This window comes from Petromyzon marinus, chromosome 30, assembly GCF_048934315.1.
Source record: "Petromyzon marinus isolate PM22_M1 ecotype Great Lakes invasive population chromosome 30, UKy_Petmar_22M1.pri1.0, whole genome shotgun sequence".
Lineage (NCBI taxonomy): Eukaryota > Metazoa > Chordata > Hyperoartia > Petromyzontiformes > Petromyzontidae > Petromyzon > Petromyzon marinus.
This window is the reverse complement of record NC_133696.1, coordinates 8,092,380-8,109,325: the sequence shown is the minus strand read 5'-3', so window position 1 is coordinate 8,109,325 and position 16,946 is coordinate 8,092,380. Positions and strand designations below refer to the sequence as shown.

The 16,946-nt window shown below is 46.5% G+C and overlaps 1 protein-coding gene across 1 annotated transcript; it reads left to right on the top strand.

Moving 5' to 3' along the window:
* Positions 1-980: 980 nt before the first annotated feature.
* Positions 981-15,238, top strand: RBBP5 (RB binding protein 5, histone lysine methyltransferase complex subunit). Its single transcript, XM_032963405.2, has 15 exons — positions 981-1,321; positions 3,054-3,079; positions 3,408-3,580; positions 4,211-4,351; positions 6,540-6,702; positions 7,016-7,125; positions 8,312-8,434; positions 9,292-9,445; positions 9,935-10,006; positions 10,146-10,263; positions 10,961-11,030; positions 12,504-12,609; positions 12,928-13,054; positions 13,898-14,086; positions 14,908-15,238. Exons 1-15 carry the CDS (start codon positions 1,303-1,305, stop codon positions 14,934-14,936), a joined length of 1,620 nt encoding a protein of 539 aa, XP_032819296.1. The 5' UTR covers positions 981-1,302; the 3' UTR covers positions 14,937-15,238.
* Positions 15,239-16,946: the final 1,708 nt, after the last annotated feature.

The window sequence follows — 16,946 nt, the reverse complement described above, 5'->3', positions numbered from 1 at the left end:
CGTCCTGATTTATTCACACGGCTAAAGGGCCGTCCATAAATGACGTCACGCGATTTTGGACGATTTTTGACCCCCACCCCCCCGTCGTCACACGGCGTCACAAAAAGTCAGACCCCCCCCCCTCAAATATGACGTCACAAAGCTCTGCCCCCCCCCAAAAAATGCTTAAAATCGCTTTAAACTATTGCCATTGTAGTGCGTATTTAATGTGGCGCTGCACTCTCATGTTGTAGGAGAATTTTTTTATTAAAAAGTATATTTTATTAAGTAGAACGTATTCTTGGTTCTTTCGGTAAAGTCACGTAGAAGGGAAACAACAAAATAATAAAAATATAAAACAATAAAATTCTCACGACGTTTCGACTGCAACACAAGCAATCATCATCAGGTGTGAAAACCACAGCAAGAAAGAACCAAGAATATGAATCCCTGCAGTAACAAAAGCTTTCAATCAAAGTTAAAGTAGAAACGTGTTGTCTATATTTATTTAAAGTTGCGCATTTTTATGTGACGTCTCATTTCTAAACCCCTCCCCTCCCTCCCCTCGTCACGCATCGTCACAAATGTCTGACACCTCCCCTCCCCCCCTAGGTGCGTGACGTCATTTATGGACGGCCCCTAATACAATTTTATTATTTGAGACGGTTATCAGATAATATCGGCCACATTAAGCAATTGGAAGATGCCACATCAGGAACCTTAATCTACAAGTGAAATACCGTACTGCAAACCCTCCTCCACTGGCGCTCCCTCCCGTGGACTTCCTTCCGTAGCAGTGACCACGAGCAAGCACTTGCACGGGCCGCGCCTTTATCGTCGCAGTGTGCGGAATCGTGACCCCGTGAATCGGTGGTTATCGATTCCCATTGAGGTGTAACGATTCACGCCACTCTACGATTCCGAGAATCGTCAATTATGATCGTGAAGAATCGATTTGTTTTAAATCATACTATTTTCAGTCTTATTTGTGCCCCCCCATTGAGCCAAAATATAACGTGTTCGTGTAATGTACACCCATCATGACAAACGTCAACCATCTCTCGAGAAAATCTTTCCACATCATGTCCTGTAACCCCCCCCACCGCAACCATCCCAGAATCTATTTCAAAATGGCTTTAACAGGAATTGCGTAATCGATCCAGCCCCAACCAAACAGAAATCCCGCGCTTGGCGTTCCATCTCCGCTTCGGGCGTTCCCCCCTACCCCCCCCTCCTTCCACAAGAGTCGAGGGCAACAGACGTCAACTGGGTCAACTCGACGCCACCGCGACCTGTCCTCGACGCGACGCGCCTCGCCTCGCCATGAACCTCGAGCTCTTGGGTGAGAGTCCGGGCCCACGGCGCCCTGCGGCCTAGCCGAGCCTAGCCGAGCCCGCGGCTGCAGCCTTAACAATCATCACCGGACGCGGCCTATAGCAACCGCTCGATGAAGGGTTCACGAGCATCACCTTTAGCCTCTATGTTCTGTCAACTGCTGCGCGAAGGATTAATCGGCGGTCATGTTCTATCCACTTGCGGCGTAAAGGAGTCCTCGTCATTCGTGATCTTTCCGCCGTTGCGTGAAGGCACCATCATCACTACGAGCTATTTGCTATCCACCTCGGCACCAAGGATTCATCAGAATGATGATCATCAGCAGCCATGAGCTATCCACTGCTGTGTGAAGGCAGCATTATCATGAGCCTTAGTCTATGAATAAGTCTTAACTCGTCAGCTGTGGTCTGTCCACTGCTAGATGATGGCAGCATCATCATGACCTGTGGTCTACCCACTGCTGTTTGAAGGAATAAGCCATTGTCTAACGATTACTGGCTGACGGCTTCCCCATCATAATAAAAAAATCTAGTTTATTGCTGAAATGAGCATTGAGGCAATGCTCATCTATTGTCTAGAGGCCTGAGCCAGTGATGGAAATTCCGCATTACCACGGCGGGGGCGAGACTCTCCATGGCACAACCACAAAGTGGTACCAATTTTATCGCCCCCCTGGATGGATGACAATCCCCCAACCAGGATTTGAACTTTCAACAGTCCGACTGCACCGCCGAGCCACATCATCATTATGCATGGCCTGTCCTCTGCTGGTTTAAGGAAACATAATCAGCCATGATCTGTCCACTGCTGAGTGACGCTCTCATCGTGAGCTATGGTAGATGCAAGCAATGCGCTAAGGTTTATCCGCTTTCGGTTGGATTTTATCGCAAAGAGTCAAGTACCGTCTTAAAACTTGAACTTAAAGGTAGGAACTGGGTGCTCGATCCCATTGTAGGAGCCGTTACGTTGCTTTTTGTCGCTGTATTCTATTGTCATGACGATAATAGCGGATCACCTAGAAACCAACTCATACAAGTTAATGATGGTGCTGGACCTTTAATATCCTCTAGCAGTGCAGTGATAGGAATCGAATTGTCATGCAGACTGGTCCAGACGTGAAGGTGCTGGTCAGTATGTCCACTCAGCTGCGCTGTTCCACCCATATCCTTACCACTGGCAACAAACCACTTCAGCCGATTAAGTCGAGTTTGACTTCCTTATTTATAACAGGAGCTAAACCTGGGAAGGGCCACGGCTGTGCCCTTGGGTGAGACCTGCTCTTGATAGCAGTCCGTTGCAGTTACTTAGGCAATGAATTGTTCAGGATTTGCCTCATTGATAAAAAAACAAACTGTCAAGACTAATCAACATCGAAAGCAATGTCGCCCGTGGTCAAGGTGCTCGGTGGATTATTCGTAGGCTCGTGAGAGATGGTGACAACTTAGGGGACCCAATATTCAGCAATGGATTGCTGAATATAGGCCTTCCAACCAGTGGCTCCGGAGCCGCATGCCACTCTGTAACGACTGCTTCATGAAGTTACTCACATGCATTGCGGCTCTTGAAATATAGATTTGTTTTGACCAAAATTCGACGAAAATAGCTCGTCTTGTTATTTTGGTTGCCCACCCCTTGTCATAGTTGATGATGTGGTTCTTTTTGGCGAAAAATGTTTTGAGTGATATCTGTGGTATTGGCTGTGTACGTGTACATTAATTTTATTTTGTTTTCATTTTCAGAATCGTTTGGCCAAAACTACCCTGAGGTAAGTGGTGATAAGATGGAAATTGCCTTTAAAAAAATTTGGAATGATTTAAACGCGTTTTATGTTTACACTCATTGGAGCAGGCATTTGAGTTTAAAACCTGTTGGTACGTATGTGTGCCAATGTGATTCATCACATGGCAACCCATTGGCCTCACCACCCCATGTCGGTCATGGGGTTTGTTTGACCTTACTTCACCACGCCTGTCAGTGCGGGTTGGGGAAGGTTGGGAAACTGGTAATTGATTTTTGAATTAATTTTTTTAAAAGGTGATTTTTGATAATCCTCATTGGTGCACCGTGACCGGTCTATCCACTCTGTGACATAGGAGGCAGATGGCACGTTGGACTGCATCAGCATGGCGCTCACGTGTGCCTTCAACCGGCGCGGCACGCTGCTGGCGGTCGGTTGCAACGACGGCCGCATCGTGGTGTGGGACTTCCTGACACGCGGCATCGCCAAGATCATCAGCGCTCACATTCACCCCGTGTGCTCGCTGTGGTGGGTGGACTTTGCTCGTAAACTCGTGGTTAGCGAGCCGGACCGCTTGCTGACAAGTTAACGGTGAAGTAATGGTCGTTACTTTACTCGCTTGTGGAACCTAGTTACTGTTTTGTCTTTGAGCAAGCACTTAGTGAAGTTAACATTTTAGTTGCATTCGATCTTTTTCCTGGCGTTTTTTTCATCATCAGCATTTAATATTTATCCTACGCCTCCCATGCAGAAAGAGGTACCGTTCTTGTATTGAGCCATCTCCACATCCTCTCCACAGTTCTTAATGATGAAAAGAATTACAGAAATGTGTCGTCACTATTCTGTCAATTACTCCATAAAGCAGCAAATTTAATTGGTAATAGCTTTTTACTGAGACGTTTTATTATTGTGTTTGCTATTTCATACTTGTGTTTTTTTGGAAAGTGATATATACAAAAATGAGGGAGCAAGTACAATAACAATATCGCAATCAGAAAAATTGACCGTACGAATATCGTGGACCTGTTTATCGTACAATGCATCTTATTGCCACATCGCGGCAGCCCGTATTATCACAGTCGTTCACAGCGTCGAACCCTCGCGCGCTTCCCGTCTTCACTGACACTCGACTCTCACTCCCCCCCACCCCCGCGGTAGCTGGAGTCGCGATGGACACAAGCTGGTGAGCGCGTCTACAGACAACATGGTGTCGCTGTGGGATGTGCTGAGCGGCGACTGCGAGCAGAGGTTCCGTTTCCCCGTACCCATTCTCAAAGTCCAGTTCCACCCCCGAGACCCGTGAGTTTTTCCCGCGATCGCAAATCGCCCGCATCCCACGGCCTCACCATACTTCTACCATTCTTACAGCGTCTATATGCAGCCACCGTCTGAAGACGGTTTACGCGTGAGTTAGAATGATCCGACCAATACATTGTATGCAATAAAAAAATGCAGATGTACAGTATTTTTTTAATGTATTAGTTGTGTGGTGAGTCATTGTCAGGCGTCATATGCCGCCACCACTACTGGAAAATATGTAGCTCCAGTCAGGGCCCAACAGGGGGCAATAGCGGGTCCGTCCTGTACCAAGTAGGACTGGTGGGTCAGGCAATCTGGAGGGCGGTTAGGAACCGGAGGTGGACACCCCAGGCTCCCAGTGGGGGTTGGGGGATTGCGCAACAATCTAGGTCCCTCCAGAAGGTTCCAGAGAGTGAGTGTGGCCAGGGGTGGAGTGACCCTGGGAGCCCCATAAAAGCCGGATCCCAGAGCGGCCTCCGGCAGTCAGCGTCAACCGAAGATCGAAGAGCTCGCCTGAAGACTAGGACCCTGAAGATCCCCGAACCCGAAGTCTTTATCAGGGCCAGGTCTGAGTGGGCCAGTGGTCGAGACCCGAGGACCTTGGATGGGTCGGGTCAGCCTCCCCTTGGTCCCGTTAGCCGGAGGGCTAAGATAGGTGGTCCCAGTGACTAGGGTACGTTAGCCCGGAGGCTATACCTCCTCAGGTCGTCGGGTAGAAGGGACCATATTACCCCTTCGTGTTAGGGACCCCGTGTGTAAACGATTTTGTTAAATAAATACGTGTTGCCTCCTAAGAAGACTCCGTTTCCATACAACCCACTACAGTTGTAGGCTTCACAGATGAAGCAAGTCTTCAGTCTAGATCGAAACACGGTGTTTGACAGAGGGTGTGTTTTGTTTGTGCAAAGTCACTCGGTTGGCCTCAGTGTAATGGAAGATACCACAGATATCTATCTCGTGCTGTTTTATTGCATTCTTACAGTGCTTTCTCAATCCACTACAAGGTGTACACTAGATGAAGGCCTCCCCACGCCATGTTGGTCACGGGGGAAGGGGTTGTTTGACCACACTTCACGCTGGTCAATGCGGGCTAGTGAAGGTGGGAAATGTAGACTTGGGAGCATATGACAATTTATTTTTCTCCAATTCCCTTTGCTGCCAGCAACGTAACCATTTGCATTTAATGTCCGAATGGTAAATAGTTGCTTTTCATACGCATGATGTAATGCATTGGAGTGCAAATCAATTTTAATCGATTCATCTATGCATTGTTACATCTAACTGCTGCTATTGGTGTCTCATGTCCTCAGTCGCCACTCAGAGTATCACAAAGTAACAGCCAATATCTGTGCACATTTCTGGATTATTCGTGTTTTTGTCTGCTGTGAAAGCACTTGAAAGCTTTATGTTTTGACAGTGTTTTCGAGTTACGCATGTGTGTGGGGTAGTTAGTGCACTGCGCTACAAACCCCACAACCTCAGTTTGATTCCTGCTCATGACCAATTACAGCGGTGAAGCGTGTCCTGAGCTTTGCCGAGGTAGACTCAGCCTTAAATGAATGACTGGTGTGGTATGTAAACATCAATATTGGGGAGACAAAGGCGGCTGGGAATGGCGTTGATGAACACCGCCCCCTGCATGCTACGCAGGCCTTCATAGATGCTCGCAAACAACACTTGCGCCTACAATCTGTTAAAGGCTACACGCGGGTTCTTTTTGTCTTTGTGTGTGAATATAGTGAGTGGTGGTGCAGAGGTTAGGGCATTACTTAGCCAGGAGATTAAATAAACCCATTGAGACACATGCAAGGGTGACCTGGGTGACATCAAGAACAATGTAACACTATTTTAAACCATTGAAAAACTTCCTAAATTAGGGATTGCACAAACGAAGATAAGATGTAAACAAAAAACACTTTAATTCATCCCAGATTCTGTTAACATCAGTGGCACATGATATTAGAACTTGCTATGGGTGTCCCTTTTATCGATTCAGCCATAATTTAGTATTTGACGCAGTGTATAAATAACAGCAATTAAATGATAAACGCTATTATATATGGTGCTGGGCACAATCTCTCCTCGCACACCATATCGGTCTTCAGATATACTCACACAGCACTTGCCCCAGCAGTTTGTATACCTATACAGGAGATATTTATCTATTTTGTGTGTGCGTGTTTTAAAGGAACCGGGTACTCGTGTGCCCCATGAAGTCTGCGCCTGTTTTGCTGACCCTGTCCGACTCCAAGCATGTGTGCCTTCCCGTCGACGATGACTCTGACCTCAACATCGTAGCCTCGTTTGATCGGCGAGGGGAGTACATGTACACCGGCAACGCCAAGGGAAAGGTGCGTGACTTGCTTTTCCAGCTTCATTAAAACACCCGCCCGAGCCGGGTAGTGGCTCGGGCAGATTATTTACAGTTGAGTCGGACACACCGAGCCTGCCTTTGAATCCGGATTCCAGCTGCCTCTTGATTAAACCCAGGTTTTCAAGTGCAGTTAAATTGATGTTGTCAAGCCGGTCACCGATCACAGCACCCAAAAAAAGAAACCTTGTTTAAAAAAAATAATAATAATAACACAGACGCGTAGAGCATGCGCTTGTATGCAATTGTTGTTGGTTGCACTTCAAACTGTGTTCACTTTGCATTGCCACCAGATTCTAGTGCTGAAAACAGACACACAGGACCTGGTGGCTTCATTCAGGGTCACGACGGGCACAAGCAACACCACTGCCATCAAGTCCATCGAGTTTGCACGGAAGGGGAGGTGAGAGGTTTTCGATGTCATAGCTGCTAAGAGTGGCATCAATCATCTCCCTTGTCGACTAGCTGATACATAGTGCAGCACAGGTTGTAGTGGTTAAAAAATATTTCCTAAATTAGTTCCAGGCGTATAGTTTAGTTTAGTTTCATTTCATAGTTTCATTTATTTGGTATAGCCCTGTGAGCCATTCGGCTCTTGAATCGGGTGCAACCGCAACAAACAAAAAAACAAAAACATGAACAAGAAAACATCTTAAAGTGACTTTTTGCATGTGCAAACAGAAAATCCAGGAAAAAAAACATCAAAATATTCCTAAAATAGCACCGTACACCAACGCTGTGTGCAAAAATGCCAGTGGGATGCAAGTCAAACAACAACAACAAGAAAACTTAGATTAAGGCCATCAGTCTAACTCCATACTACAATAAACAAAAACATGGCCAAACCAAAAAACTTTTAGAAATCACCAAAATAAAGCCATAAATGCAATGTAACAGCGATCATAGGAACTGTGACCGAATTTTTAACAATAAACTGCATAGATAACATGTAACACCAAACCCTAGAGCCACAGCTGGCTGCATGAGTCACTCCACAAACAACAGGAGCATCAGTCGGAGTATCACATTTTTCAATGCACCTTTAAGATCAGCACACTAAATCAAAATACAGATAATACTTTGCAGCGGTCATCCGGAGCGAAACATTTTATTTTATTTTAGGCCACTGAATAGCAGTGGCAGCTAATGATATGATATCATGAGTTGAAGTGTCAATGCAGAAACTCTGTGAGTGAGAGCATTCTATTATCCTGTGTGTTAGAGAATGGTCTGTGGAATAAGATATCACAAATTCTGCAGAGATTGTTTTAAATTTACTTATACACACTACTGGCGAGGAATTGTCTCACATGTCCTGCTATTATCATGTTCATCTTATGGCAGTTAAAATAACTTTTTTTTCATTGTAGGAGTTTTATTTTAGAACAAATTCATTGAAAACCCAAATTGACACCATCTCGCTACACTTAGAAACCTGGTTTAATCATGGGTGGCTGAAACCCAGATTCAACCCTAGGATCTCAGTGGTACCGGCTGAGTGCTGCAACCCCTGAGCCATTCAGCCACCATGGTATTTAGAATCAGGTGTTAATGCTGTACTGGCCTCGTGTGTTTTCATGTAAAAACAGCAGCTGTTTTTTGATAAACACGGCGGACCGGATAATCAGGGTGTACGACAGCCTGGAGATCCTGACGTGTGGGAAGGACGGCGAGCCGGAGCCCATTCAGAAGCTTCAAGACCTGGTCAACAGGTGCCTTGCCACTCCGCTGCGGATTTCACCACACCTGACAACACACTCCACGATCATATCGCCACACACCCCGTGCACTACCGCACGCTCCACCATACTTCACTTTACACCACCCTCATCTCCCTCGTACACAACCACACTTAACCAAACGCTGTCCGACGCACAAGCACATACGCACGCACCACCATTCCACATATCACCGTTTTCACCATGCTTTCCCACGTACCACCGCACATCACAGCACACATCTATTGACTACAATAGACACCACTACACACTTGCCCAAACACCATTACACTTAACCATCGCTCCTTCCTTGGATCACCACATACCATAACACCCCTATTCCACTATCACTACATTTCACCAAACACAGACCCCATGCACCACCACACATTCTCCCATGTGCATCGCATCCCCTCTTATCTACAACCACACTTCGCCACACACTCACCCACTCGGCCACACACTCTACCATACGCACTGCATCCCTTCCCATCCACAGTGACACTCCCTCAAACAATTGCCCACTCCACCACACACACTCTCATACGCACCACATCCCTTCCCATCCACCGTCACACTCCACCACGCACTTCCCTGCACACTCCCCCACTTTATGTACCACACTCCCCCCATTCCACAACTCACTCTCCCATGCGCACCACATCTCCTCTCATCCACAACCGCACTCCACCACACACTTGCCTACTCCACCACACACACTCTCATACGCACTACATCCCTTCCCATCCACCGTCACGCTCCACCACGCGTTTCCCCGCACACTCCCCCACTCTCTGCACCACCACGCATGACGCACACCACGCCACCGCATTGCCTTGCTCTGTTTGCAGGACACCGTGGAAGAAGTGCTGCTTCTCGGGGGACGGGGAGTATATTTGCGCAGGCTCAGCACGACAGCATGCGCTCTACATCTGGGAGAAGAGCATTGGCAACCTGGTGAAGATCCTGCATGGCACGCGCGGGGAGCTGCTGCTGGACGTCGCCGTGAGTGTTGGACAAACAAACAGCGGCACCTTCGTTTGCCATGCCAAGCCTCATTGCAATACAATAGGGCGGAGTGGGGTGGGGGGCGGTGGGCTTTGACGGTTCATCGATTTCCGGGGTTGTAATCGGCTATTAAGCTCACTTTGTACATGTACAGCCTTTGGGTGAATCCACTGCTGACAGCAGAGGGCAGTGCAACAAAATAAATTGTTGCACTCTGATTGTGTGTTCCACGCCTGTGCTCCCCTCCATCAACCCGCACTTACCAGCGTGGTGAAGTACGGTTAAATAACCCCAACAACCCGCATGGTGTGGAGAGGCACTCATCCAGCTGTGGATTGACAAAATGGGCTGTGTGCACATATGCATACTCAGCCAAATGAAGCTGCTGTGTGATGTTGAGTAAAAGAGAATTGATTGCACAGGAGTCTTGCAAGGAAATACTTTTGACATTTCATTTTCATTTGTGCTATTTTAATTTCTGCGCAGTGGCATCCCGTACGACCAATCATAGCGTCCATATCGAGCGGCGTGGTGTCCATATGGGCCCAGAATCAAGTGGTACGTCCCAGCCTCGACTGACACTACCACTACGCAGCACCGCATCGCGCGACATCAGCTTACAGTCAGAGCCAGTAGCGGAACTAAGTGAAGTAGGGTTCGCCACAATGCCCTTGGGTGTGTGTTTCTCCGTGGCAAGGAAAACTGGAGTGCTTTCGCACCGGACTTTAAAGAGCTGGACGAGAACGTGGAGTACGAGGAGAGGGAGTCGGAGTTCGACATCGAAGATGAGGACAAAAGCGAACCCGAGATGACAGGTAGCCTCCGAAGCAAACCCTTTAATCGTTGTCCGCTCATTATGCTGCCCTCGCAGTCTAGAATTCCCTCCCCCTGGATGCGTGCTCTCCTGTCTCCACCTGTTCAAGTCCAGGATTAAGGCTTTCCTCTACTCTGCCCGTGACTTGTCTCTCATAAGGAAATGTCCTCATTGTCATCTTTACCATGCTATCTTATTTCTCTGCACTGTAGCTTTATAGCCATTGTTTTCTCCATCCGAAACAATGTGAGCGCATGTCTCCTTATTTGTGCAAGCATCATTCAGTTGTGGTTGCATGTAGATGCTCCATAAGTCTAAATTATAATTTGTATATAAAATTATTATCGTCTCTTGTATTTGCATGCAAGTAAAGACCATTGTACATGGAGATATATTTTTTTAAATGTACAGAAAAATTTAACATTTCAGAATCGCATGAGATAACTAAAAATGGCTCTTCACGAATGATTTCCAGAATTGAGCATCCTTGTGCTAAGCGGGAAATGTCTCTGGGACAAAATTCTACAAAGTGGAGCTTCGTGCTTCTAAGATTATGATGAGTTCAAGCTCACAACTTTACACAACATCCAGTATTATTTAAAATCACTTATATTAAATAGTTTTTTTTTATTAAGAACCCCAGTTGGGCCTGCTGAAGGTTGAGGTTCTGTGCCGCTTGCACTTTTTTTTCCTTCAAGGAGCTGACGCGTTGGAGGACGAAGAGGTGGATGTGACGAGCGTGGACCCCATCGCAACCTTCTGCAGCAGGTGCAGATTCATTGCTGTGTTTTGTTAATCATTTGTTTTGTAGGATCACTGGTTGCAATCACAATGAATGTAATTTTAAAGAAGGAAAATGTTGCCTTATAAATAGTTTGCACGTTGGCTCGTTCACTCAATGGAATGCACCTGGGTTTGTAGGGGGGGGAGTAAGGCAATAAATGGCACACGAGAGGGAGAGCAGGGGATGTTGACGTTGGGGATTTCGTGTAAAGAAAAACTCAACCCATAAAACTAATGTAACTCTTGTGATTTGCACCTCGGCTCTGTTCCAAGCTGTCTTACATGAGTTCATGAAAAATAAGAATGATTTAAAGTGACTGAGGACAGGCACCATAGTGTTGTCACGAACTTAGTGCAATAGTGTGATGTCAATATATAACTGTGTTCTACAAAAAGATGCAGTAGTGACAATACAGTAATTACTCTTTGGTTCTTTCGGTGAAGTCACGTAGAAAGCAAATAAATTAAATAATAGAATACGACGTTTCGATTGCAACACAAGCAACCGTCATCAGGTTAGAATGAATGAGAAAACAAACTTAGTAAATATTCTTGGTTCTTTCGGTAAAGTCACCACGTAGAATGGAAACAAAGTAATAAAAATAAAACGTAATAAAATAAAATTCTCACGACGTTTCGGCCCAACACAAGTAGCCTTCTTCGGGTGAACTGTTGGGACGATAGCACTTCAATTTACTGTTGGGACGATAGCACTTCAATTTATTGAAGTGCTATCGTCCCGACAGTTCTGTCGTCCCGACAGTTCTGTTCCTTTACCTGAAGAAGGCTACTTGTGTTGTGGCCGAAACGTCGTGAGAATTTTATTTTATTATGTTTTATTTTTATTACTTTGTTTCCATTCTACGTGACTTTACCGAAAGAACCAAGAAGATGAATCCCTGCAGTCACGAAAGCTTCAAATCGAAACATAGTAAACTTAGAAAATATAATGCAATAGAACACAGAGAGTCGGCTAACACAACAGTCAACACCCTACGTGGTTGATTACGTTCTTCCAAAGATTGCTAAATTTGAGAGAGCATCAAAACACAGACGCGGAAACACATAGACACACAAGCGGAGAGAGACACACAATTGAAACGTCGTATTCTATTATTTAATTTATTTTCTTTCTATGTGACTTTACCGAAAGAACCAAAGAGTAATTCCTGCAGTCATGAAAGCTTCAAAGCAATACAGTAATGTTTGTAGATCTTGCTATGGCAAGCTTCTGAAATTCAGTTTTGCTTCTTTTTATTTCGTGAACAAAGCTTCAAACTCTTATTAAACGGCGTGGGACACATAGGATAGGTATATAATGTACGTGATATGTTTTGGCTCTCTTCTTCATTGTCCATAACACAATAGCACCTTGCCTTGCCGAGTTGTTAGTACCCTAGTCGGTCACATGACCTCCGAGTTTCTGACGCCGTCCTCATTGATGCCGTCGTCGCACAGCGACGAGGAGACGGAGGACTCGCATGCTCTGCTCTACCTGCCCATCTCGCCTGAGGTGGAGGAGCCCGAGGAGAACCCATACGGACCTCCTCCAGACGCCCTGTCGGTCAGTGTCGCTCCCAACTGACCAACCCTTGCGGGCAGCTTTACCCTCCTTTCTCTTTATTCTCCCTACCGTGTGTCATCATCCTCACGTATTCCTTGACATCGCACCTCACACAAGTATAAAACAGATTCCTAAGCGCCAGCGCAATTCAAAAGCCCAATTGATCAGAGCAATGCACATCGGAAAGCCACTACCGGCAGCAAAACAAGCGAGCGGTTCGGTGGTCTGTGGGCGTGCGAGAACGATAGCAGAAATTGCTCATCGGTCTGTTGATGGCTGTACGGGGACCTCCATCTCTTTGCCCGTGTGAATGAGCAGACACCTGGGGCGGACGAGCCAAGCAGCCAGGACAAGAAGCGGCCGGCGTCGTCGGAGGGGCCGCTCTCGCCCAAGAAGAAAAAAACGAAAACAACCAACGTGGAGCTGCAGGGGGTTGCGCCTGAAGGTGCGTGCTCACTCACTCCGTCACTCGCGTGCTCACTCACTCCGTCACTCGCGTGCTCACTCCGTCACTCGCGTGCTCACTCACACGATCACGCACTTGCGCGGTCAACTGCTCACTCACTCGCGTGCATGATCACTCACTCGCGTGCAATATCACTCACTCGCGTGCATGATCGCTCACTCGCTCGCTCACTTACATGCTCGCTCGCTCAGGTGTTGCTACGCTCCTCGCTCGCATGTTCACTCATTTGCCTGTTTTGATGGTCACCGATGACATTAATTCACTTCTTGCTGTCCCATCTGCCCAGGTTGGCATTAGTTAGAATGCACAACTTTCAATTAGACGCTTGTAAATTCAAATCCTGGCCAGGGGTCGCCTTTTATCCCCTCCAGTCAATAAAGTGAGTACCGTTTTGTAGGAAGTTAACAGCGGTTTACTTACTCCCACCATAATGTTTATCTTCTAGCAATTGCTCGGGTTTATCGTTTTGGATGAGCAAATCCCAATTCTGGTTTAACGTCAGCTATTATATATTTTAGGTAAAGGTGGGAAAGGTAAAATGGTATTGACCCTTGATTGCATGTGGAGTAGGGAATCGACAGCACGGAGAGCTGGGGCGAGGGACATTTCAGACCATCGTTGGGGGGGGGGGGCAGCAGTGGAGAATGAGTGACCACCATCATAATTAATTGTTAACACTGCAACTCCCATGCAGTACATCCGGAAGTGCCAGAATATAGGTGCATTTAGGATAGTAACTTGAGAATGGCTGTAAAGAAGTGATTTCAGACCAAATACAATAGCAGCTGTGCCCTCTCACCTTCCCCTGCTCCCCCTGCCCAGAGCTGCACCCGCTGTTGTGCGTCAAAGGTGATGGGAAGAGCAAGAAGAAGCCGGCGGGGCGACCCAAGGGGATGAAGACCAAGGACCCGACACCGGGAAAACCCAAGGGACCCAAGGGGGACAAGGGCCGTGGCCTGGATGGCAGCAGTAAGGGCAGGGACCTTATGGACAAGCTTGAGTCTGCCGGCGGTACGCTCCGCTAACGCGCGCACGCACACATGGGGGAGGAGCGGAGTAGAAGTCCGTGTCGCCTAAGCCTGCTTTTCCACAGGAACCAATCTTATTTGTTGAAATACCAATGAACCCTTTCCCGTTCCTAGACGTCTGTTGCAGGGTGGGTCTCGTTCACCGCTGAATCTCGGAACGCGCAAGCGGATAGCATTAATTTTATTTCGCGAGGCATAGCACCGCTGTTTTTAAGGACATTGTACTCACTTGCAAAGAACTGTAGCAACACGACCGCACTGATTGCTGGTACCAAACTGTGCCACACTGGGAGCCTTGGTACTGATGTTGTTTTATTTTTTCTACAATAAAAACGGATGACGTACACGTACGTCGTCGGAATGGGAAAGGGTTAAGTTGTTACAAAAAAATACACGCGCAAGATCACTTTGTTCACGTCACTTTGCCAATCGGCAGGCGCGTGCGGCATGTAATAGCTTCATTTGTATAAGAACTGAGATTTGTAAACAGACAAGTGGACCATGGTGGGTTACAGGGACTGGAGTTTGAAAAACCCTACACTAGTCGGATAAAATCTGATCTATCAACCCCAACCTGTCACCTTTAACACCAGTTTTTATTTTTAGGTTTGTGGTGGACACGTAACACGCGGTGCAACCCAAACACACATTGGAGAGATACAGAGCGCAACCACGAATATTTATGCTGTTTCTATTTTAGCCTGCTAACAATAACCCATTTAGTAAGTACACTGCTTCCTCAAATAAAAAAAATAATACGTGGTGTTGTATAGCGGCGATTTGATTTTCTCTTTTCTTTTGTAGGTGGAGGAATGATGGTGGAGACGATGTAAGGTGCGCCGAAAGAGGGCATCTTATTCACGACGCCGATCCTCCAGATTGGGAATATCCCCTTCGGCCTTGATGAGCCCAGATCAGGAAATGTCAGCAGGATCGGCCCCAGGGTTTCATCCCGTTGAGCAGAAAGACACGAATCCTTCGTATTTTCTGGACGAAGAGTGAAGGAATGGACTATGAAAAAGCCGAGCGTGCGTGCCGCTACTCACTGATGCTTGTGAAATGGTTTTTGTATATACTTTACAGACCGACTTGGAGACTTTTTTTCATTTCTAAATAAAAATGTATGCTTAAGGTACTTTGCCAATCAGTCTCATTATATACAGTACAGTATTTCTTACTTGTCTTATAGCTTTTCAAGCAAGCGAACTCGTCCGACTTGCTGTAATGATATTTTTGTGGACTTTTTTCCTTACGAAACAGGTTGACCGCTAACTTGTTTAGAGCAGCGCTCTCCTAATTGAGCCCCCTGAAATAAAGAGTGCTTCATGCAAGCGTTACTCTTAACTTGTCACCTTTGTTTTTTTCCAAGCTCTGCGTGCTGCAGTCCTTGACGATAACCCTGCCCCCCATATTTTTCTTTACACTGCGCTGACTTGATTTGTGAATTTCCTCGAGTAATGCAGTATACGCAGCTGGAGGTGCTGATAAATCAGCCATTGTCGCATTTTTGTATTTGAAGGACTATAATTGCCTTGCCTGTGAATGTTCTCACCATGGCCCACTGTAAACTGGAAGCAACGTAATCCCTTCCTTGCTGTGCGGCGCAACATTTCGTGTCCACGCAATTGAACCCAGGCAGCCATTGGTGGTTTTAGCTGTGGAGCTGGACTTACCAGTGTCCACCCAAGTGTCGAGCTGGGAAAGCCGATTGAGTAATTGATTACTCCCTTGATTATCTGTTCTATTATGTAACTGATTATCTAAGGCAGTTTCTCTACCATTAATAATGCTATTTTTAACACGTACAATATTTCAGACATACATTATGACGGAGGTGTGAGACCTGTTTTTCAGTGTTGATCAAAGTCCAGGCAAAAGTGATGGGGCCTTGAAGTGTCTCTTAAAAGTCGGTGGAGATTGAACGCCACTGCGAATGTGCAGTGGGATGGCTCTCCAGATGGCAGGGGCTGCCACAGAGAAACGACACCTGACAGTGACGGTCCTGGTCCTTGGTGTAGCAGAGGTTGTGAATTTGCTCTGTGGAAAGTGCCACGTTGAAGCAGCATGCATATTCCAACGCATGCCGCTGGACAGGCAACATTGGCATCAGCCGCATCACGCGCTGCAGCTTCTAAGGGGTGGCTGGCTTAGAGAGGGTGGATGTGGAGGTTCCTGCCATTTGAAAAGGGGCCCCCGAGTAATAAACCTGAAAATTAGTAGTGTTGCAATTTTTTTATCGATTACGTAACTGAACATCCCAGCTGAAAGCTGGTGCCTTCGGGTGTATGAACCTGCCGACCACATTGATTAATCTCCCCTTCAATGGCATCATGGTGTGGTGCAGTGGTTAGCTCATTGCACTGAATCTGCCACTCAAGTTCAATTCCTAGCCACAAGTAATGTCTGAACCCCCATGGCAGACATGTTTTGGGCAGACCTTCAGTAATGGAATGACAAAAGGGCTGTAAGTAAAGTGGCAATTGAGCCCATGGGGGTTGTCCACAGGTGAACACTGGTGACTAGGACAGCATGCTTTCACAAGGGACCAATTTGTTAATTTAGTAATATAAGCATGATACAATGGCCATTGATTTCGGTTGTAAAAAAAACATTTCTATCTCCCAGCCTTTTTGAGGTGGATAAACTCGTTCATACCCATTTGGGACCATTGTACCATTGCTTACCAAGTCGGCCTGTAACCATTCACTTCTATAACCCAACAATTGAATTAACTAGATTTAGGGTCATAATCCGATTCCTGATTCGACTATTTGTCTTGTTCAATTGAGTCGACTCGGTTTTGTTTATGCCATCTCGTATGTTTGGTCTGATTATGAAAATTA

Bases quoted from the DNA above. Each gene is read 5' to 3' on its own strand.
- RBBP5 (XM_032963405.2), top strand. The intron at 3,080-3,407 runs GTAAGTGGTGAT...TCTGTGACATAG, and splicing joins TTGGCCAAAACTACCCTGAG to GAGGCAGATGGCACGTTGGA. The intron at 4,352-6,539 runs GTGAGTTTTTCC...CGTGTTTTAAAG, and splicing joins CAGTTCCACCCCCGAGACCC to GAACCGGGTACTCGTGTGCC.